This window comes from Oreochromis niloticus, linkage group LG20 (genome assembly GCF_001858045.2).
Source record: "Oreochromis niloticus isolate F11D_XX linkage group LG20, O_niloticus_UMD_NMBU, whole genome shotgun sequence".
NCBI lineage: Eukaryota > Metazoa > Chordata > Actinopteri > Cichliformes > Cichlidae > Oreochromis > Oreochromis niloticus.
In genome coordinates, this window is record NC_031984.2 from 34,069,374 (window position 1) to 34,087,699 (window position 18,326).

General features: G+C 44.3%; 1 protein-coding gene across 1 annotated transcript in view; it reads left to right on the top strand.

Moving 5' to 3' along the window:
• skia (v-ski avian sarcoma viral oncogene homolog a) overlaps window positions 1–14,632 on the top strand; it is a 71,010-nt gene extending 56,378 nt beyond the window's left edge. The window contains exons 2-7 of the mRNA XM_003454260.5: window positions 5,238–5,354; window positions 7,300–7,415; window positions 7,940–8,244; window positions 8,359–8,693; window positions 9,831–10,061; window positions 11,593–14,632. Coding sequence (XP_003454308.1) covers window positions 5,238–5,354; window positions 7,300–7,415; window positions 7,940–8,244; window positions 8,359–8,693; window positions 9,831–10,061; window positions 11,593–11,730 — 1,242 coding nt within the window. The 3' untranslated portion in view covers window positions 11,731–14,632. The remainder of the gene's footprint in view (window positions 1–5,237; window positions 5,355–7,299; window positions 7,416–7,939; window positions 8,245–8,358; window positions 8,694–9,830; window positions 10,062–11,592) is intronic.
• Window positions 14,633–18,326: the final 3,694 nt, after the last annotated feature.

The window sequence follows — 18,326 nt, forward strand, 5'->3', positions numbered from 1 at the left end:
GTGCAGCTGGTAGAGGTCTGTTACCCAGTGAACTCAACAACTTAATACTTGTTCTTTCTAACTCAAAACTTCCAAAAAAAAGAAAAACTCAGTTACTTATGTGCTGAGTGCAGGAGAAATGACTTTGCACCACATCAAAGTGAATATTAGATGAGCCCATTTCAAGTGGAGTCAGCAAACCAGTTGAAGTCAAAACTGCACCTCAGCACACTGGGAAGTCTTGAATAATAAGAGTGATCTGATGCAGTGCTGTAATTATGTAAAGTGTGTTTGCTGTTTACTCCATAGAGGACAGAGGCACGATTGTTCTCTGTGACCTGTCGGCCAAGGAGGTGATGGTGGGACGAACTACCAACCAAAACTGAAGCTCAGCGTGTGCCCACACACACACACACACACACTAGGCAGGTTGTGAGAGTCTGCAGACAGAGTTCACCTTCACAGGACATATTTCACTTAATGAAGCTTGTTTGTTCACTTTATGGCTCAGAGCCAATGAAGTGATCCCAGAGCCAGAGCATCAGGGTCCGTCCTTTTTCTTTTGCATCAAAAATGGAGCATGTTGTCTGACACCTGTTTGTTTCCCCAGCATATGTTGGGTTTTGTGGCTTCTCATGTACAAAGGCAGCTAAGCTCCCGCTTTGTCTTCAGGAAGAGCCCCTCCCTTTCCACTGCAGCGGGCCCCTTAGCAAGACATGCAGCGAGGCCAAAGTCAGGTCACAGGCAGGGTGCGGCTCCTGAGCGAAGGAGAAGCTGAGTTATTTGCCTCTTTCATGTCAGCCTGGCATGTGGTGGATTCTGGGTTAGGTGACCTGTTTTGGTTCCTTACTCGTACAAGCTGTTTGCCTCTGATTCATCTGCGGTCTGACCACCTGATACACAGTCAAAACAGAAATCACAAAAGGAAATTGATTTTCCAAGGAAACGCACAACATTCAGCACACTTTAATGCCTGCACTAATGTTTGTGTATGAGGCCTTCGTACGCTTTTCATCAAAAAACCCCTCAGTGACGTTTTCTTTTTAATGTGACCGTTTAGTTGAAGCCAGCTGTCTTGTTCTGTGAGGCTCTGTTTGCTCGCTTGCTTTTCTCTGCAGCTGGAATCTAGCTTGTTTGTAGAGGACATCCTGTAATCTATGACACAGGAAACGCTCTCAGACAGATAGACGAAAAGAGCTGGGTAGGTGGGTGGAGGTTCAGGGGAAGACGAGCAAGAGGAGGGAGTGGCAGCAAAGGAAACAATGTGGTGGTGACAGTGGGGTGTCAAGAAAGAGCGTGTGCGTCCGCCGTGTTCAGTCATGGTTTTCAGCAGACAGGATCAGCTAGTGTTGCTCGTCTCATCGGTGTATCGGAGCAGACTTTGTGAAATGCATGCAGGGAATTATTGCATGTTTCTGTAGTCAGACTGATTCTGTGTGTGAACTGTGTGTTTGTGAGTACAACACAATAAGAAAGCACAGCTTTCATCAACACTGGGATCTTGCTCTAGTGTTCCTTTTCCATCTCAGATTGTGCCCAACTTCACAAGTATAAATGTTATTTCACTGCTTAAAGGTCAGCGCAGTGAAAGTGTAGCAGTGTCAGTCTTGTTAAAAGTTTCACTTCCCCCTTTGTCTTTGCAAGACTTATGTAAGTTTTTAAAACCTGAATGTCTTTGCACAGCGCTCCTGGTGCGGGCGATTTGGTGGTAACCTCGTGGTCACGTTCTTTTCAGGATTTTCTTCTCCACATATGTGTAAAAATGTCACAAAAGTCTGACAGAAAGATTCTATTCATAGAGACAAACGGCGATGGCCTGCAGACACAGGAAGTGAAACTGTGAGGATTTTCAGACAGTCTTAAACTGAGAAGACTGTTTTCACTCCACCCTTCCTGTCTCTGCCGCAAACACTCCTAACAGAGATACACACCCACCACCGCTCTGCCAGACACATGCTACGAGCAGACCTTTTTCAACATATGCTCCTCCGTGACTCGATCGTTTGTTTGATTCTCGTGCGAGGCACATTCCTGACCGCTGTGTGTAAAGAAGGAGCATCTGACAGATCCCGGCCTGTTACACCACACCACCTCTCCTAATAAAATAATATCTGACTTTTAATAAGAGCCACAGCCACCCTCTCGATATCGCAGTAAGGCCTGCGCCTAGATAATACAAGCACTGGAACGCAGTACATAGACGGTGCACTTTCGACACGTCTAACACGCCCTGCTTAATCACAAAGTCTTATCTGAAAAGTGTGACATCCTGTCTGCTGTGGAATCCACGCCGGATCATAAAGGGAGTGGGTTTGCTGCAAAGTGCACAAGTGTGTGTGCACGCTTGCATACTTTGGCACGTCTTTGAACTCTGACTTACAGCAGCCCCGTTGAGCGCAGCGTCTTATCTGGAGAGGACTGTGAAGTTTCCAATAAACAAGATGAGTGTCGCTCACATCTCGGTCATGGTCTCGGTGTTTGCTCGAAGACTCGTCATTCATCCCACGCAAGCGTTTCAATAACGTTAACTCTCACGTGTAAAGACGGGATGATGTCAGGTAGATCAAACAATCATAGGGTTAGGGTTGGTGTAGTAGAGATTACACCAGTGCTCACTTTTGGACTGGATCCCTGAGAACCAGTCCCACTGACATGCCTTAAACAGGAATTTCCTGCCTGACTCTTTGCCTCCCGTTGTTCAATCAATGAGACATTCGGATTTCTGCATCGCTGAAGCGCGCAGGCTCAGCTGCCAGCTTCGCTGACCCCGTTCCTCCCACCTATCCTCGATGCTCTCTTGTGCCCATGATTACCGGGACCGTATGGAGACTGTGGCGTTGGCAACTGTTAATCCACGAGACGAGGACTGGCACGTGGCACGGAGACTTTGCCCAGAGCCAGAGCTGTCTGCCACCCCCTCTCCCCCCTCTCCCCCTCTCCCTCTCAGCTGCAGGCTCTAGCCGCTTGCCTCTGGCCCGCTCGGCTGCAGTCAAATCTAGGACACGTCTTGATCTCTTGATAACCCGCAATCATAGCGACCGAGACTCTTGTGTGCTAATAAAGGGGTTTGTGTGTTTGTTTACTTTCTATGAAAAATGGTAATGTCTTTATTATTGTGTGAGTGTGGGACTCCAGTACACTGTGGAAGCTTTTTTTGAAAGGTAACAAAGTATAAAAATATATGAGTGGACACAAAGTGTCAGGGCTGCTTCAGGGTGCTTAGCCACATGTTTGCTGACTCGCGCCATATTGAATGACATCAGTCCCAGCCTACGTCCAACACTTGCTCATCTCTGCTACTTGAACTACCTTCACCTGGCCACAGGTGCTTGTATCTCCTTCTCGTGCTGTGCGTTCTCATGGAGCTCTGTTCTGGGGTCCTACTCGATGCTCTCCATAGAAGCACATGCAGGGACAGGTTTACAAATGTAAATGACAGCAGATAAAAATATTAGTTAGAATTAATGACAAAATTGAAGCTATAGTTGTGCTGATTGAAGTGCTAAGGCAGTAAAAAGGTGATAAATGTGTGTGAATATATTTGTTTTTTAAACCAGAGCAAAGCCTAGTTTAAAAAAAGCTATTTGGACCCATTTTTAAAAATGATTGAATTAAAATTAAAAATGATTAAATTTGCAGTTGCTATATTAACAGTCAGTGTAACGATGCGATGAGTAGCTCTCTGTTTGTTAGATAGTTTAAGGTTCTCTATCAAAGAGCTTCACAAACAAGAGAAACACAAAACCTGATTTTACGTTGGTGCTTGCTGTACCTCTGAGACACTTAGAGAAAAGACGTCTTTAAACAGGCTGAGCGTGGTTTCACGTTTAAAGGAACCACAGCTGTGTTCCTCTGAGACCCGAGCCTTCAGATAAAGGTTCCCTTACACCAGCAGACCAGATAATGAAGGCTGGTTCAATGCTGTGACGCTGCTATGGAAAGTCATTGAAAGTCATGAAGTCTTACGTCAGGCAGATCGAGGCCAGCTGTCACATCGGCAGACCTCAGTGGTATTTGATCGTCTGGCCACTTTCCTACGAGAGCAGCTCTGATTACACAGACATGTGGCAGACGTGACACACTGCCAACAGTCGACAGAAGCAGCGTCCAGCCCATTACAAATGACCACCTGTTGACATCACGCAGGGCTGCTCTGTGTGTGAGATGGTGTAAAGATAGTGCTACTCCTGCACACATCGCTGATTCCCAAGAGAAGTGCTCACAGAGAAAACCACAGCGCGCGAGAGAGTCTGTGTCTGATGATAATGATTTTGAGAGTCATATATTTGATTCTAGGTGCCTTCCAAAACATTTAAGCTATGCATGAATGTTAATGGTTTGACAGAGCCGAGGCAAACCTGCGTTACATGTGACCTCCAGTCTAAGCCGTGACCTCAACAAACTGCAGGACTGAGTTCAGCAGTCACTAAGAATGCAACAGGTTTCCTCCATGTCCTGTGCAGAGCCATGAAGTGGAGCACACAGTGTCCGTGACCCCTACTTTAAGCCTCGTTAGTGTGACAGTAGGTAAGTCATGAAAAAGGTTTCACCAACCTCAGAGTGTTAGGAACCCCGAGGCCACAGGGCCACAGGGCCACAGGGCTGGGCAGTCTGTGGCTCCTGGAGCCGCCCTCTACAGGAACTGCAGGTTTGCTGTTTCCACCTCACATCCAGCTGTGGCTGCTGCAGATACTCTAGAAAAACAGTCTTATCATATTTAAAAAGTGTAACACAGCTGAATGCAATCTGTTCAGTCACTGTAATCACTGTGTGTGTGTGTGTGTGTGTGTGTGTGTGTGTGTGGCTACTAGTGACAGTCACAGCCTAGAGAGGCTGAGGTCATAGCCACAAAGTCAGCATAACGGGGAGGAAAAGAAACAAACCCCTGCTTGTCTGTCTGTGCGAGTATATCGATGGCACACACACACACAAACTCGTTGGTATGAGAGTGTGTGTGTGTGTGTGTGTATGGATGGCACACACACACACACACACACACCCTGTCTTGGCTGCCTTTGAGCTCATGCCCTCACAGTGGTTACTCTGTGACACGTACAGCAGACTGTGAGGTGTGTGTGAACTTTGCCAGAAATAGAACGACACACTAAGAGTAAACGGCACACCTACATTAAACTTCAGCCGTCGGAGACCCCTGCTGGCTCTCCCCAGTACAGGCTGCTCAGTTCACCGACACTGGAGTGATGCAGACGTCAGTACAGTCTGACTGATCCTTTAAACCCACCTTCTTCTGTTCTCAGGTGTCCGATCCCATCCCGGGGAAAAAGTCTAAACATGAAGACCTCTCATCACAAACTCCGCTGGCCGACAGAGAGAAGCAGCACGACTGGCTGCAGTCCCTGTCCACTCCCAATAAGGTCAGTGTCAAATCAGGAGGTCGTCGTGTATCATGGTTGGTGACCATGATGCACGACATAGTAGTTTCCTTTCTTTTGCAGATTTGTCATTTGTCTGTGTTTCAGATCATCAAACTCATTTTTATATCAGACACATAACCAGAGTGGAGACAAAGTCCACTTTTCATTCTGCTCTCCAAACGTCCTGGTCTATGTGACAAAGTATTGATCCCTGAAACCTCAAATGTTTGCAGTAACTGAAGTGCTTTAATTCAGCCACATGGGACAGTTTTCGAGTATGAAGTTTAAATTCAGAGTGAAGTGTGCTCTTTGACTTCAAACTCCACACTTTATTCATTCATTTATTTTGAGAGCCTTTCACACTTGCTGGAGTCTTGTGGAATACTGTGCTGCTGCATGACTTCAGTGTGCTTGAGGTTCACCTGAAACTGGCCTTTTTATTCTTTGCGGTCAGGTGTGGGTTAGCCTCGCAGCGCTCCCACTGGTGACAGTTTTCCACAGGTCTCTTTCTTATTGTTGAATCATGAATGCAACCTTAACTGAGGCAAATTAGGCCTGCACTTGTGCAGATATTGTTCCCCTTTCTTTTGTGAGTCGATGATGTGCTCTTTCCTCTCCCGGGAAGATTCAGCACTCTTCCAAGTTTTCCACATGTGTGGATGCAGGCTCTCACTGTGGAGCCTCACACATGGCTTTGTGAGCCACAATCTAAAGACAGAACTGAGGGTTCAGGGTTGGATAGCCGTTTTTCTCTTAATGAATCAACTCAAAAGTAAAAATGTTGTATTGTAGTCATCTTTTTCTGAGATTTGTGTGATGATGTGAAACATGTAACTGTGACAAATATGCAAAAACATGTGAAATCAGGAAGGCAAATATATTTGCACAGCACTATCTTTAGATTTGGCATGCAGTGCCAATGGAGGCCACGTGCTGACCCATGTCCAGTGTGTCTACTCGTTATACCCAGAATAAACAGCAGCTTTCACCATAAGAATAGGAAGGAAATGTTCTGATACCAGTGACATCTGTCTAATATCCATCTTTCATATTTACATTATGTCAAAATGAAACATTGGAAGTGTTAACCTTGTGCTAAAATAGACGCCAAACAAACATTTACAGTAATATGCGGCTGTAACACATTAAAGCAAGTTAATTAGTCCCAATAAAGTTATGATTTTTCAGAAGTAAACAAAATCTGGTCAAGTAATCCTCAGAAATGTAATCACATAATAGAGTTCTTCAAAAAACAAATTATACATCTATAACCCAAACAGGCACTTTGTCATTGTTGTTTAACCGCGGTGGCGTGTGCCAACCTGCTGTAATGACTGCTGAACAGTCCACTGGTGTAATTTCACCTCCCAGTTTGGAGGTTTGACCTCAGAGGAGTTTCCACAGTGTTTGAGGTTCATGGAGATTCTCAGATGGCAGCGAGAGCGACAGCTGTGAAAGAGGAGACGCTGCACCATAAAAACAAACCTGTCAACACTGCTACTCATTTTCTTTGTGTGTTTGTCTTTTCTTTCTCTTCCCCAACATATCAGAGTCCATTATTATAGAAAACCAATAGTAGTAAGAAAAAATCATATAAAATACCACCAAAAACCATCGTCCTCACCCACAGCCAGAGAAGGTTCATAGTGTAAGTGGGCTCCTGCTCTTGTTCTAGCAGTGGACCTGTGACTGTGAGCAGGAGTGAACATGATCACAACAGGGAACACTTTCTTATTGTATTGTTCTTATGGCCAAGTTATAAAGATGCTTATGTTAAGATTCACACACTTATTGACTTTTCCTGTGAGCTGATAGTAAAAATGAATACATTTTATGTAGTTTTTTAATGGTTAATAGTTGTGACCAATGGGAATGTCCTTGTTAACCCTAAACTCTGTGGCTCGGTGTGATTTCCTCACTAACTTGAATGACTTTTGTTCTCCAGGGGCTGAACTGCATTCAGTCCAGGCAGAGGCCCTCAGCTTTCAGACCCTGGTCCCCCCACATCTCTGCGAGTGATAAGGAGCCCTCCAGTAACCCGCTGGCCCTGCTGAGAGACGGGTGAGAACAGCACCAAGTCCACAATAAACCTGGGTGTAGTAGAATTCATTTAAAGCCGGTGACAGATGTGCGGTCTGAGGGAAGCTATTGCTGATGAGGATGGCAGTCGCTTTGTTCAGCCGGGTATGGGGAGCTCCCACCCAGACGAGTGCTCTCTCACTTGTCTGGGTGGGCTGGTGTCACAGGGGTCAAGTCTGACTGTTCCACAGCTTCCCACACTCTACCATTCACACACATTTGACACACTCATGCCGTGGGCACCCACTTGGTACGGTGCTGCCAGTGCAGTCTGCAAAATATCACAGATGATCTGGCCCAGTTTCTCCTGAAGTGGGAGGAAAGAGCTGCGGGCGCTTTGACTGTTTCCCAACGCGTTTGGCTGCTGAGGCTGTTCAGATTGGACCGTGTAACAATAACAATCTGTACTATTGGATCTCTGTCTTGGTCATCATGTAACCTTGATTTAGGTTATTGTATGTAAAACAACACGTGTCATGCAGCTGACTGGTCTGGTTTCTTTTTAGCTTCTACAATTACAAGAGCCTAGAGAATGCAGTGGCCCCCAACGTCGCCCTCACTCCGCTGCCACTAGGCAAGGTAGGGCCTCTGTCCCCATCGATACCCACCACTTCCTACCCAAGTGGAAGCGAACCTCCAGGTGAGGGCGCACACCCCAACACCAGACCTCGCAAGAGGAGAGCTACCGAGGAGCTCCAGTCCCCAGCACATGAAATCCCTGGGCCTGCTTCCTCAGCAGCCAGCAAACCTCCGCTGCCTCGGGATGACAAGGACTCCGAGGTGGAGATCGAGGTGGAGAGCCGTGACGAAGGTAAGCAAAGAACGCTTTAACAATAATCAGATGTGCAAAGGTTGTTTCATTGTTTGGCTAAATACATGTAGCCCCGGTCAGGCGATCGTTTCATGCTCTCTCATCTTCCAACAGCCGCTTCGTCCATGTCCTCCCTCTCGTCGCCATCTTTTACCTCATCCAGCAGCTCAGCCAAAGACTTGAGCTCGCCAGGTGTCCAAGGTCCCATCTGCACTATCATGTCAGCCGAAAGCACGGCACCCGCAGCCACATCGGTGTCAGCGCCAGCCCCTGTCACCTCTTCAGAGTCGGGCCTGGAGTCAGAGCTGGAGAGCCTGAGGCAGGCGCTGGACAGCGGGCTGGATTCCAAGGAGTCGAAGGAGAAGTTTCTGCACGAAATAGTTAAGATGAGGGTGAAGCAGGAGGAGAAGTTGGGATCGGCCCTGCAGGCGAAACGAAGCCTTCAGCAGGTAATCCTTGTTGGAAGGCAACACGAATATTATCCTAACTTTTGTATATTTGCATTAAATACAAAGTGCAAGGTAAAGAGTGGAAGCAGAGGAGGGAACTAACACATGAAGTGGACTACCCTACAGGGGCCGTAGATTTAGATTTATCACTAATGACTTGTGTTTTGGCTTGTTTTAGCTGTCCATAACAAAAACTGTAAACTCCACAGAGTGTGCACACACTGGAGATTCACTGAGCTTTAGTAGAAGTCGGTGTTGTTCCCCACAAAGCTTAGCATGAGTTGGCAAATGATAACAATGGCAGCGGATGTTGCTGCAAAGGGAAAGGCCAGACTTCCATTTTTATTTTTGGACCGAGAACAGAACAGAGCCAGTGTGGGTGAGCAACACAAGATGCATGCAGAGAAAGAAAAGCAGCCAGACGCCAGTCTACTTTCACTTTCCATTAGAGCTTAGTGCATATCCATGTCCCCCACAAGCTAAACAGCAGCAGAGCCTCTGCTCTCCTTCCTCCTGTGTTTAGCTCAGTTCATCCTGAAAGCTTTGTTTTCATTTCAAGTCTCTGTGAAGGCTGTGATGGACTCTTTTAGCTCTCGCTGTAGGAACCAACAAAGCTTGATGACAGATAAGTTAGTCCCAGCTGCTCGTTTCCCATGAGAAGGCGATGGGCGTGTTGCCATGGCACAGACTGACACTCTCTTAGAGATTTAGAGGAAGTAAACCTAGACTCTGTCAGCTGACCTGGCTTAGTGTAAACACTGACGCTGAAGTGTGCTAAAGTGTGAGCAGTTCAGAGACAGGACTGCGACACAGGCAGCGGGTGGGTCACGTTCCTAAGGTGCTTATTTGAGATGTTGTTTAAGCTCCGTGGTCACTCCGAGTTTCTCTCAGTGATTAAACTCTGACACATCCATGTCTACAGACATTCCTTTTATTACAAACCGTGCCTGTTTGGAAGACAAACAGAAAGACTGTAACATTTGAGACATTCATTTCAAAGGCAACATATTCTGCATTAGGACAGTTTGCAGTTTAACAGAACGCTAAACAGACCCAGGACCGGCCGTAACTCTCAGTTTGACCCCGTGGAGGGTAAGAGGCTGCTAACCCCCGGCTGTTGTGTTTTCTACTTTGAAGGAGTTGGAGTTCTTGCGGGTGGCCAAGAAGGAGAAGCTGCGGGAGGCGACCGAGGCAAAGCGCAACCTCAGGAAGGAAATTGAGCGTCTGCGAGCTGAGAGTGAGAAGAAGATGAAGGAAGCCAACGAGTCAAGGATCCGCCTGAAGCGGGAGCTAGAGCAGGCCCGGCAGCTGAGGGTCTGTGATAAAGGCTGTGAGGCTGGGCGACTCCGTGCAAAGTATTCTGCACAGGTGATGATTCAGCTTTTAAATACTGTGTGTAATCCCTGTGAGCCAAGAGATCAGGATAGAAACTGTATGGCCTCGCTGTCCTGCAACTTTTAGACGTGTTAGCTGATTCAAATGGCTAAATGTCTTGAAGTTCTCCAGAGGCCTGGTAACACACCTAATCATGTGATTCAGGTGTGCTGACCCAGGGTGAGATCTAAAACCTGCAGGACACCGGCCCTCGAGGCCTGGAGCTGGACACCCCTGATGTAGAGCATCTGTTATTTAAAAAAGTCCCAGGAATACTGCTCTAGCTTTGAGTATAGCAACCATATCATATCTCTGTGATCCATGTAAGAAACAGTGAGATGTGAGATCAGTTGCAATGGTAGAAAATCTAGACAGTGTCCTCAATGTGAATGTTTCACTGTCTCAGATACTCTCAAGTCCTGCAGAGAAGCCAAGAACAAAAAAGCCATGATTCCTTTTCCCCAGTCAAAAATAAACGGGTGTGTCCCTGAGACGTACGATATTCACCCTCCAAAAGGAAACGAGACGTTCCCCAGGCACCATGGGAAACACAGATTAGACAGCTGTGTCTGTGTACCTCCCTGCAGAGACTGTAGTCGTCTGTGGGAGGCTGTCATTAAGACAGGATGCCATCATGAACTTTCTCAATGAGAAACACTCAAAAACCCAACAGTCTGGAGACATCAGCTTGATACAAGTGTGGACACATCAGTTAATAATGACTATAATGATCTCAGAGAATATAAAACGTCATTCATTGTAGGAGTTCAGAAGCCACTGTCCCCTGTCCTACGTAGTAACTCTTGCCTGATATAAACAGTGTGCTGCTGTAGGAGCTTTGAACACTGATGTCCAGAGCAGAGGCGATCGTGCTGTAGACCGCCTGAGTGTGTGTTGGTCTGCTTCAAAGAGCACAGAGGACGGCCACTGTTGTTGTTTCAGTTCAACTTTCAGAGATTGCCAGTTCACTGCATTTGTCTCAAAGTGCCTTAAACAATAAGATACACCTCCACTGTAGTCTATGAGCAAGCACCTGGTGACAGGATGTAACCTGCTCAGAGAAGCTTCTCACTTCCTGAATATAGGATCAATATTCCAGGGAGGCAACGTGAGCTCTGCTCGTGAAAAGCAAGGTTCAAACCAACGGAGTCCTTTGGGTGTCTTGGAGTACCGACGCTACACTCCTGTGTGTCAAACGGCACCACCCTTAATTCTGCATCACTTTTAGTCTTGTTACAGTTTGAACAAACTGGTTGGCTGTAAGCTCATTTTAACACTGACTCCCACTTGGAGCTGCTGTCAAGTGGCTGTTTGAGGAAATGTAGGAAACTTCCATGTCGTTCATTCTTTAGCCCTAAAATGACATTTTAAAAGTATATTTTTATAGTTTTTTTGAGTATGCGTGCCCCGAGTGTGAGCCCAGTTAGTCTGAGTTCTGTGGAGTGAGGTCAGTGCTTTTGACCCCAGACTGTCCTGCTCTCTTCTGCTGTACAGTCCCAGCTGATTTGTGCCTTGCGTTTTGTAGATCGAGGACCTCCAGATGAAGCTGCAGCATGCCGAGGCCGACCGTGAGCAGCTTCGAGCCGACTTGCTGCACGAGCGAGAAGCTCGGGAGCACCTGGAGAGGATGGTGAAGGAGCTACAGCAGCAAATCAAGCAGTAACCTAGACAGGACACCCAAGGACATTCCCATTGGTGACAACTAACCAAGCAGCCAGCCTTACAGCTGAACCTTTTCCATTTGCCACCATGATCGCCACCCCACGAGTCCCACAGGTCACCCACATCACACCACCGTTCCTGTGCTTGCCCCTCACGCTACTGAACACAAAACGACTTCAAATGGAGACCCAGAGAAGAATGGACAAGCGTTGTCCTTGTGCATGAAAGGTCTAGTGGTACCGTAGAAGAATGACTGGAAGCATGCGTTTTCTGAAGCACTGACTTTTGCACCTTCTGAACTCGTAGAACTGAGAACTGGAGCACAGTGAACGGCTCTGTAGTGCTGAGTGCGGCTGTGCCTGGATTTTCCTTCACAAGGACACAAGGAGAGGCTGTAGGACTGTGATATAAACTGATAACGATATTACATCAACGTGTGCACCTGCTGGGAGGTGTTACAGTGACATGGCCAGGAGGGAAGGCCTCCACCAGCGCCTCCTGCCACGATGAACCTGTAGGAGTCTGAAGACATTATAAGCTATTTAAGAGATTACATAGCGATATGTAGAGTACACAAAGAGCGTTTTTCTGTGCTATTGGAGTGAAAAATGAACAAATGGACTTCCCACTGTGCTGCGAGGGTTTGTCGGTTTGTCAGGAAGCCATCGCCGCCCATCGGGGCGACTCCCCAAACCACAATTGGATATTAAAACATGGCAAATGATTTTAACATCAAAGATTAGGTTTGGCTTTGTGTTCAACAGGCACATTGTCCATTTCGAAGCCTCAAAACTGATCTCTACCAGTCACCTGATGACGTGTTTTTAAACAAGCTCTTTTATTGGATGCTCTGCATACAGCAGCCTCACAGACAAGTCGCCATTTTCTTTGAGTATTTGAGGTCTGTAACACATCCCAGATGTTTTTGTGCCGTCGCAGTGGGCTGGGTGGTTGGTCTTGTCCATAACCACAAAGTGTTCATTTGAATTAAATTAAAGTATGTACATATAAATATACATTTCTTTCTTTCTTTTTTTAAACTTTACAATAATGAATCGCACTTTGTCATGAGGTAAAAACAGCCCCTCCCCCATCGTACTCCCACTATTTTCAGCAGTCTTTCTTTGAAAGCATCGTCTTATACGCGACTCCTACCATATAGCATTTTGTTGATTATATGCATTTTTAAAAGAATATTGCTGCTCTGTTTTCATTAGGCAAGTATTGTAAATAAGCAGGAAGCCGGTGTTGGGCAGCAGCACACTCTCCAGTCTGACAACAGGAGCACGAACAAACGTTGTATTCAGAAGCCGGAGGCTGTGAATCAGCCGCCACACTGTGGATGCAATACAATCAGAATGTACATTGTGTTGATGCTAGTTTTCCTTTAATTATTGATGTTGTTTTAAATGTGAAAATATTTTATTATTTGTCTGTTGTGTTGAAGTTTTTACTTTCTAAAGAAGAATACTTCAAACTAACAGTTCTGTTCACATTTTTAATAGAAAACTAATTTTCTTTATGCATGAAATTTGACAGCGTTTGCCATACTTATAGTCAGTTATTGGGCATTGATACTGTACATGTAAGGGTTTTGTGTTATGCAATATCAAGCAATTTGTCTTATTTAGAAATGTTATTAAAAAAAAAAGCAACAAGCCGTATGTTGTTGTTAAGAGAAAATCAAACTTCACACAAAGAAAAAACTAATCAATGCTGGAAAACCTAAAGTGCCTGAAGGAGGCCAAAGGTTTCCAGAGCAGGACAGGTGATGCTGAAGCTGTCAGAGGGAGGGGCGTCACATCAAGCCCCGCCCTCGCTCTGCAGCTCTGTATGTCAGTATTCTGAGAATCCACCAGTTTACTCATGTTTCTCTTTCAGCGCAACAGACAAACTTCACAATCCTAAAAAGCTTTGAGCGTTTTTCTCAACGATTGCTTTCCTCCCCCCGTACTTGAAATCAATTATGTGCACGCTGTGGCAAAACAAGCCACCTGCTTTGGCAAATTGTTACTCTGGGTTTGGCAGAGCTGAAATTGGTACATTTTGTAGTTGTTTTTACAAAATAGCTAATGGCCTTACAGTGCTTGTGGTTTTCTACAAAAAAGGAGACAATAATGACATTTGGCTTTTTGTCCTCCTGACGTTTAAAAAAACACATTTTATTTTCTAAAGAACATTTTGCTAAACGACAGCACCAAAGCAGCAATAACAGTCCATATTAGTATACTAGCCAGTGTGAAGAGTTGAATAAGAATTTACAAATGTAAATATTTTTTCATTTACGATATTGTAATAATATATGTACATGGTGTTTCCTTTTTCAAAAACTCTTTTCTTACAATAGCTGGTGGGGAGTTTGTTTTTTTAACTTTGTGTTTTAACTGAAAAACAGTTCATGTGTAAGAGAATTTAATCCTTTTTTTTTTTTTTTTTACTGTAGTCTTTATATGAAATGACTTTTTTCACCACTCCAGACTTTTTAGCAGTGTGTTTGGGATCAGCTGACCTGCAGTACAGGTCGCACACAGCTACACCAACTATATCACCGTGCTGATTCTTTTCCCTTCATCCTCATGTATCTTTTTAGCCCTGTGCTGCTGCTAATACTATATACAGTACTAGAAATATTTTTATGTAAGAGGCGAGCGCTCCCATGTATTAATGCCACACATACAGTATGAAAAGAGGCTTGGCTTATTCATCCATTTCCTTTCTTTCCTTGATTCTTCATGCCTTTTTCTTCCAGCGCCACTGTTCCCTTCTCTAACGATACAGATATATTGTAAAGGAAAGGACTTTATGAGATTATGTTTGAAAATAGCTATGCTTATATACTACAGTGACTGAATGTACAGTGTATAGATGCATTACCACAAATAAAGTTGTTTGTCCAGACCTGTCATGACCTCGCTTCCTGTTTTTGGTGCCTTGTTAGCAACAGTGTTGGTCAAGTTACTTGAAAAAAGTAATCAGTGACTAATTACTGATTACGTCCCCAAAAAAGTAATCCCGTTACTTTACTGATTACTTATTTTCAAAAGTAATTAATTACTTAGTTACTTAGTTAGTTAGTTACTTTTTAAAAACACAATTTACAACCTGAATAGATAAAGCGATAGATCTTTCAGCCCAGTTCTACTTTTTCTGCATAATCCATCATACAAAATGTAATCAAATGGAAACGTCTCTTTTTAAAACTTGTTTTATTAGTTTTAATCTTTTAACTTTATGCATCAAGCAAAAATTAAATTATATGCAACATTCTCTGACTGGAAGAAATTTGTTTAACATTTAAACCTATTTTCTGCACATTCCAGCACATAAAATAAAATATTTTTTTGTGTTTACACTCACTCTTTCAAATAGATGCAAGTAAAACACAGCAGAAAATAAATAAGTTGCTCTATTTTCACCTGTAAAGCAGGACTGAGGTAGGCGGAGGTTTGCCCTGGTGCAGGTGTGCTGCAGCGGTCAGTGGAAGAATCCGCGAGTTTCTCTGTGAGTTTCCCATTACAGTCGTAGCGCACTCGGTGCTTGCTTGGAAGTTTAGGGGTTTTTTCGCTGTAAAAAGAAGTTTTCTTCCCACGCACAACGGACACTCATGTTTTTGTCACTTTTTATGGAATCAAACTCAAAGTAAGGTCAGTACTTCCACGCTTTAAACGCTGCACGCTCATACTCTCTCCGCACTCGATATATTATCCATTGTTGATCTGCACACAGCTGTTGGCACGAATGTCGCACTCGCTTACGTCACTGTCATGAGACATTCTCGCAAAAAACTCACGGTTTTAGTAACGCAGTAACGCAGTGTTCCTACGGGAAAGTAACGGTAATCTAATTACCGTTTTTGCAATAGTAATCCCTTACATTACTCGTTACTTGAAAAAAGTAATCAGATTACAGTAACGCGTTACTGCCCATCTCTGGTTAGCAAACAGGTATTATTTGCACTCAGCGCCTTTTTTGTTTTCACTTCACTGATGGATTCAGTGCAGTTCACAAAGAGACTGCAAGAATACCTGGTCTAAACCTTGGTGCTGTAAAGTGGAAATACACTTATCTTTGTGTTAATCTGGACTTTGGTGGGGCGGAGCTACAGGGGGAGGCAACCCCTTGCTGTAGATCCGCCCCCTCCCTGTGCCCCAACTTTTATGTCCTTAAAATACTAATTGTTTGAGATACTGATACAGTAAATAGTGATAAAGTGTTTTTGTGGATATTTTGTTTGCTCCATTGACATGTTGGGGATCTTCACATACTTCACTGAAGTATGATGTGCCACCCTACCTCCCTGTTGCCCTTCCTTTGCCTCCATGTGAAATTTTCTAGATCCGCCCCTGTGGTGTCTAAAAACTCTAGATTAAGCAACTAGAGAAAGTAGTCCACAGCTGGGGATTGATCACTACAACAAAGTGTCGTCTGGCATGTGTCTCTCTTTCAGTATGACTCACGTGATTTTGAAGATATGAGTAAGAGTTGGATGTGAAACTAGAAGCTTCTGTGGCTCCTGCTGTTCATGTGCTGGAAAGACAAAATAAACAAACGTGAGACTGGTTGGTTTCATCCTTCTAATCTCTAATTACAGGATTGACACAATCAAATCAGCAAAAGAAGCAGCTCAGCGCGCTCCAACCAGAACAAAACAAGTTAATTAAAAGTGTACCGTGGCCATAATGATGATGAAACAAATAATATACACAGAGCCTCTGTCAGGTAAAACAAAGCTGAGCTCTTCCAGTGCAGAGGACACTTTCACCATCGCTGAAACATGATGTTCTTCTAGCTTCACCTTCTGTTTTCTTTATGTGTGCTGATGTGGTTTCAGCTTTGGAGATGCCTCCGTAATTACTATGAAAACCTTAAAGAGGAAAAGATGAGCCACAAGCACTTAACTACACAGGAATGTGCACGGGGTCTCCACTTAACGCCCACTCAGTCTTACAGCATTTGATGTAAACATTCATTAGTGTGTGCACACAGCGGCGTTACACAGATGTGTATATACACTATATGTTAGCCGCAGGCTCCTGTCTCTCCACTCAGTGGAGGTTTGGTGAGGTTTACGGCATATTCAACCTTTAAATGTTGCTTTTAACTTCATTCTTTGGTCAAATAAAGACAATAGACGCAAACACAGACTCAAGCACAGCAGTGATGAAACTCAACTCTTCTGCTACTTCCAAACAAGGCTGCTGTACTTCATCAAACTCCATGTTGGCCTGCAGTTTTTCTAATGGCCACTTGGGGCAGGGTGCAAAAATCAGCCAGCCCCACAGACTCTGCAGTTTAAACGCCCCACAGCATCAAAACACAACAAAAAGACTTTGGGCCTTCTTAGCTCATTTCTCCCCTTCACAACTATTCCACTGAGTGTGGACTTTTAAAATAACTTGTTTATTCGAATATTTAATGGCATATGTTGAGTCCAGAGCTGGGTAGTAACTAATTACATTTACTCATTTACATTCACTTTTAGGAGTAGTTTTACTACACTGTACTTTTTTACTTTTACTTGAGTAATATTATTATGAAGTATCGCTACTCTTACTTGAGAAAAAATTCTGGCTACTCTACTCAGTGTGACTGAATAATAAAGACGTTTTTAGCCAAAGATGCACGAGACACAGACATATGTTTAAGATGTGTCTTTTTTGCTTTTCAGTCTTTCAAATACCAACATTTGCACTAAACTTTTTTTTGTCTCTCTGATTTTCTCATTTTTAAACAAGCAGCCTTTTTTTTAAACTAAATACTGTTTTACTTTTACTTGAGTAAAACTATGTTGAGGTAGTGCTACTATTACTTGAGTACATTTTCTGGCTGCTCTGCCCTCCTGTGGTTGAGTCTAACAGGCGCACTGATACAGGCAGCTGTGGCTGAGAGCTTTCTGCTAGACCTCACCTCCATCCCTCTGCTTACTGCATTCACTAAACTGGATCTCTGTGTGTGTTGTTGTTGTTGTTGTTGTTGTTGTGGAACATTGTTAATGGAATTATCTGACAAATAATATGGTTTGCTGTGTGGAGACTTTTACAGCCTGTACTAGTTTGGACTCGTGCTTCGGTGATATAATGTCTGTCAATAGTGAGCAGACATCAAAATCATGTCAGTATGTTGCATTACTGTGGTTTATAAACGCAGCTTGTTAACCAATCACATTAGCAGGAGCTGATAACTGACCTCACCCTCAGAGTCCAGACAGCCACGAGCCCTCTGAGACCCTGGATTTGAATACAAATGCATGTGGACATGTCTGTGAGCTAACTGAGTATCCAAAGAAACAAAACACATCTTAAACGAGTACACTCAACCCTCCCCCACCTTTTTACTTTTAAAAAAAATGATGATGTCATATGAACTTCTTGTGTAGCTTGTGCGAACTGTGCCGTCAGCTCTCTGGTAAAACAGTTTACTCCTTTAAAGGCTCAGGATGTGGGATGTGCAGTAGGACCATTTTAAACTCAGACTGAAATGGTTTATATTGTTCTGATGCTTTCTGTCAGGACCAACAGACTGACAGATGGACTGGAGCTGCAGCTGCACTGATACAGATGTTGCACTGGTCTGTTGTGGTAAAGAGAGAGCTGAGCA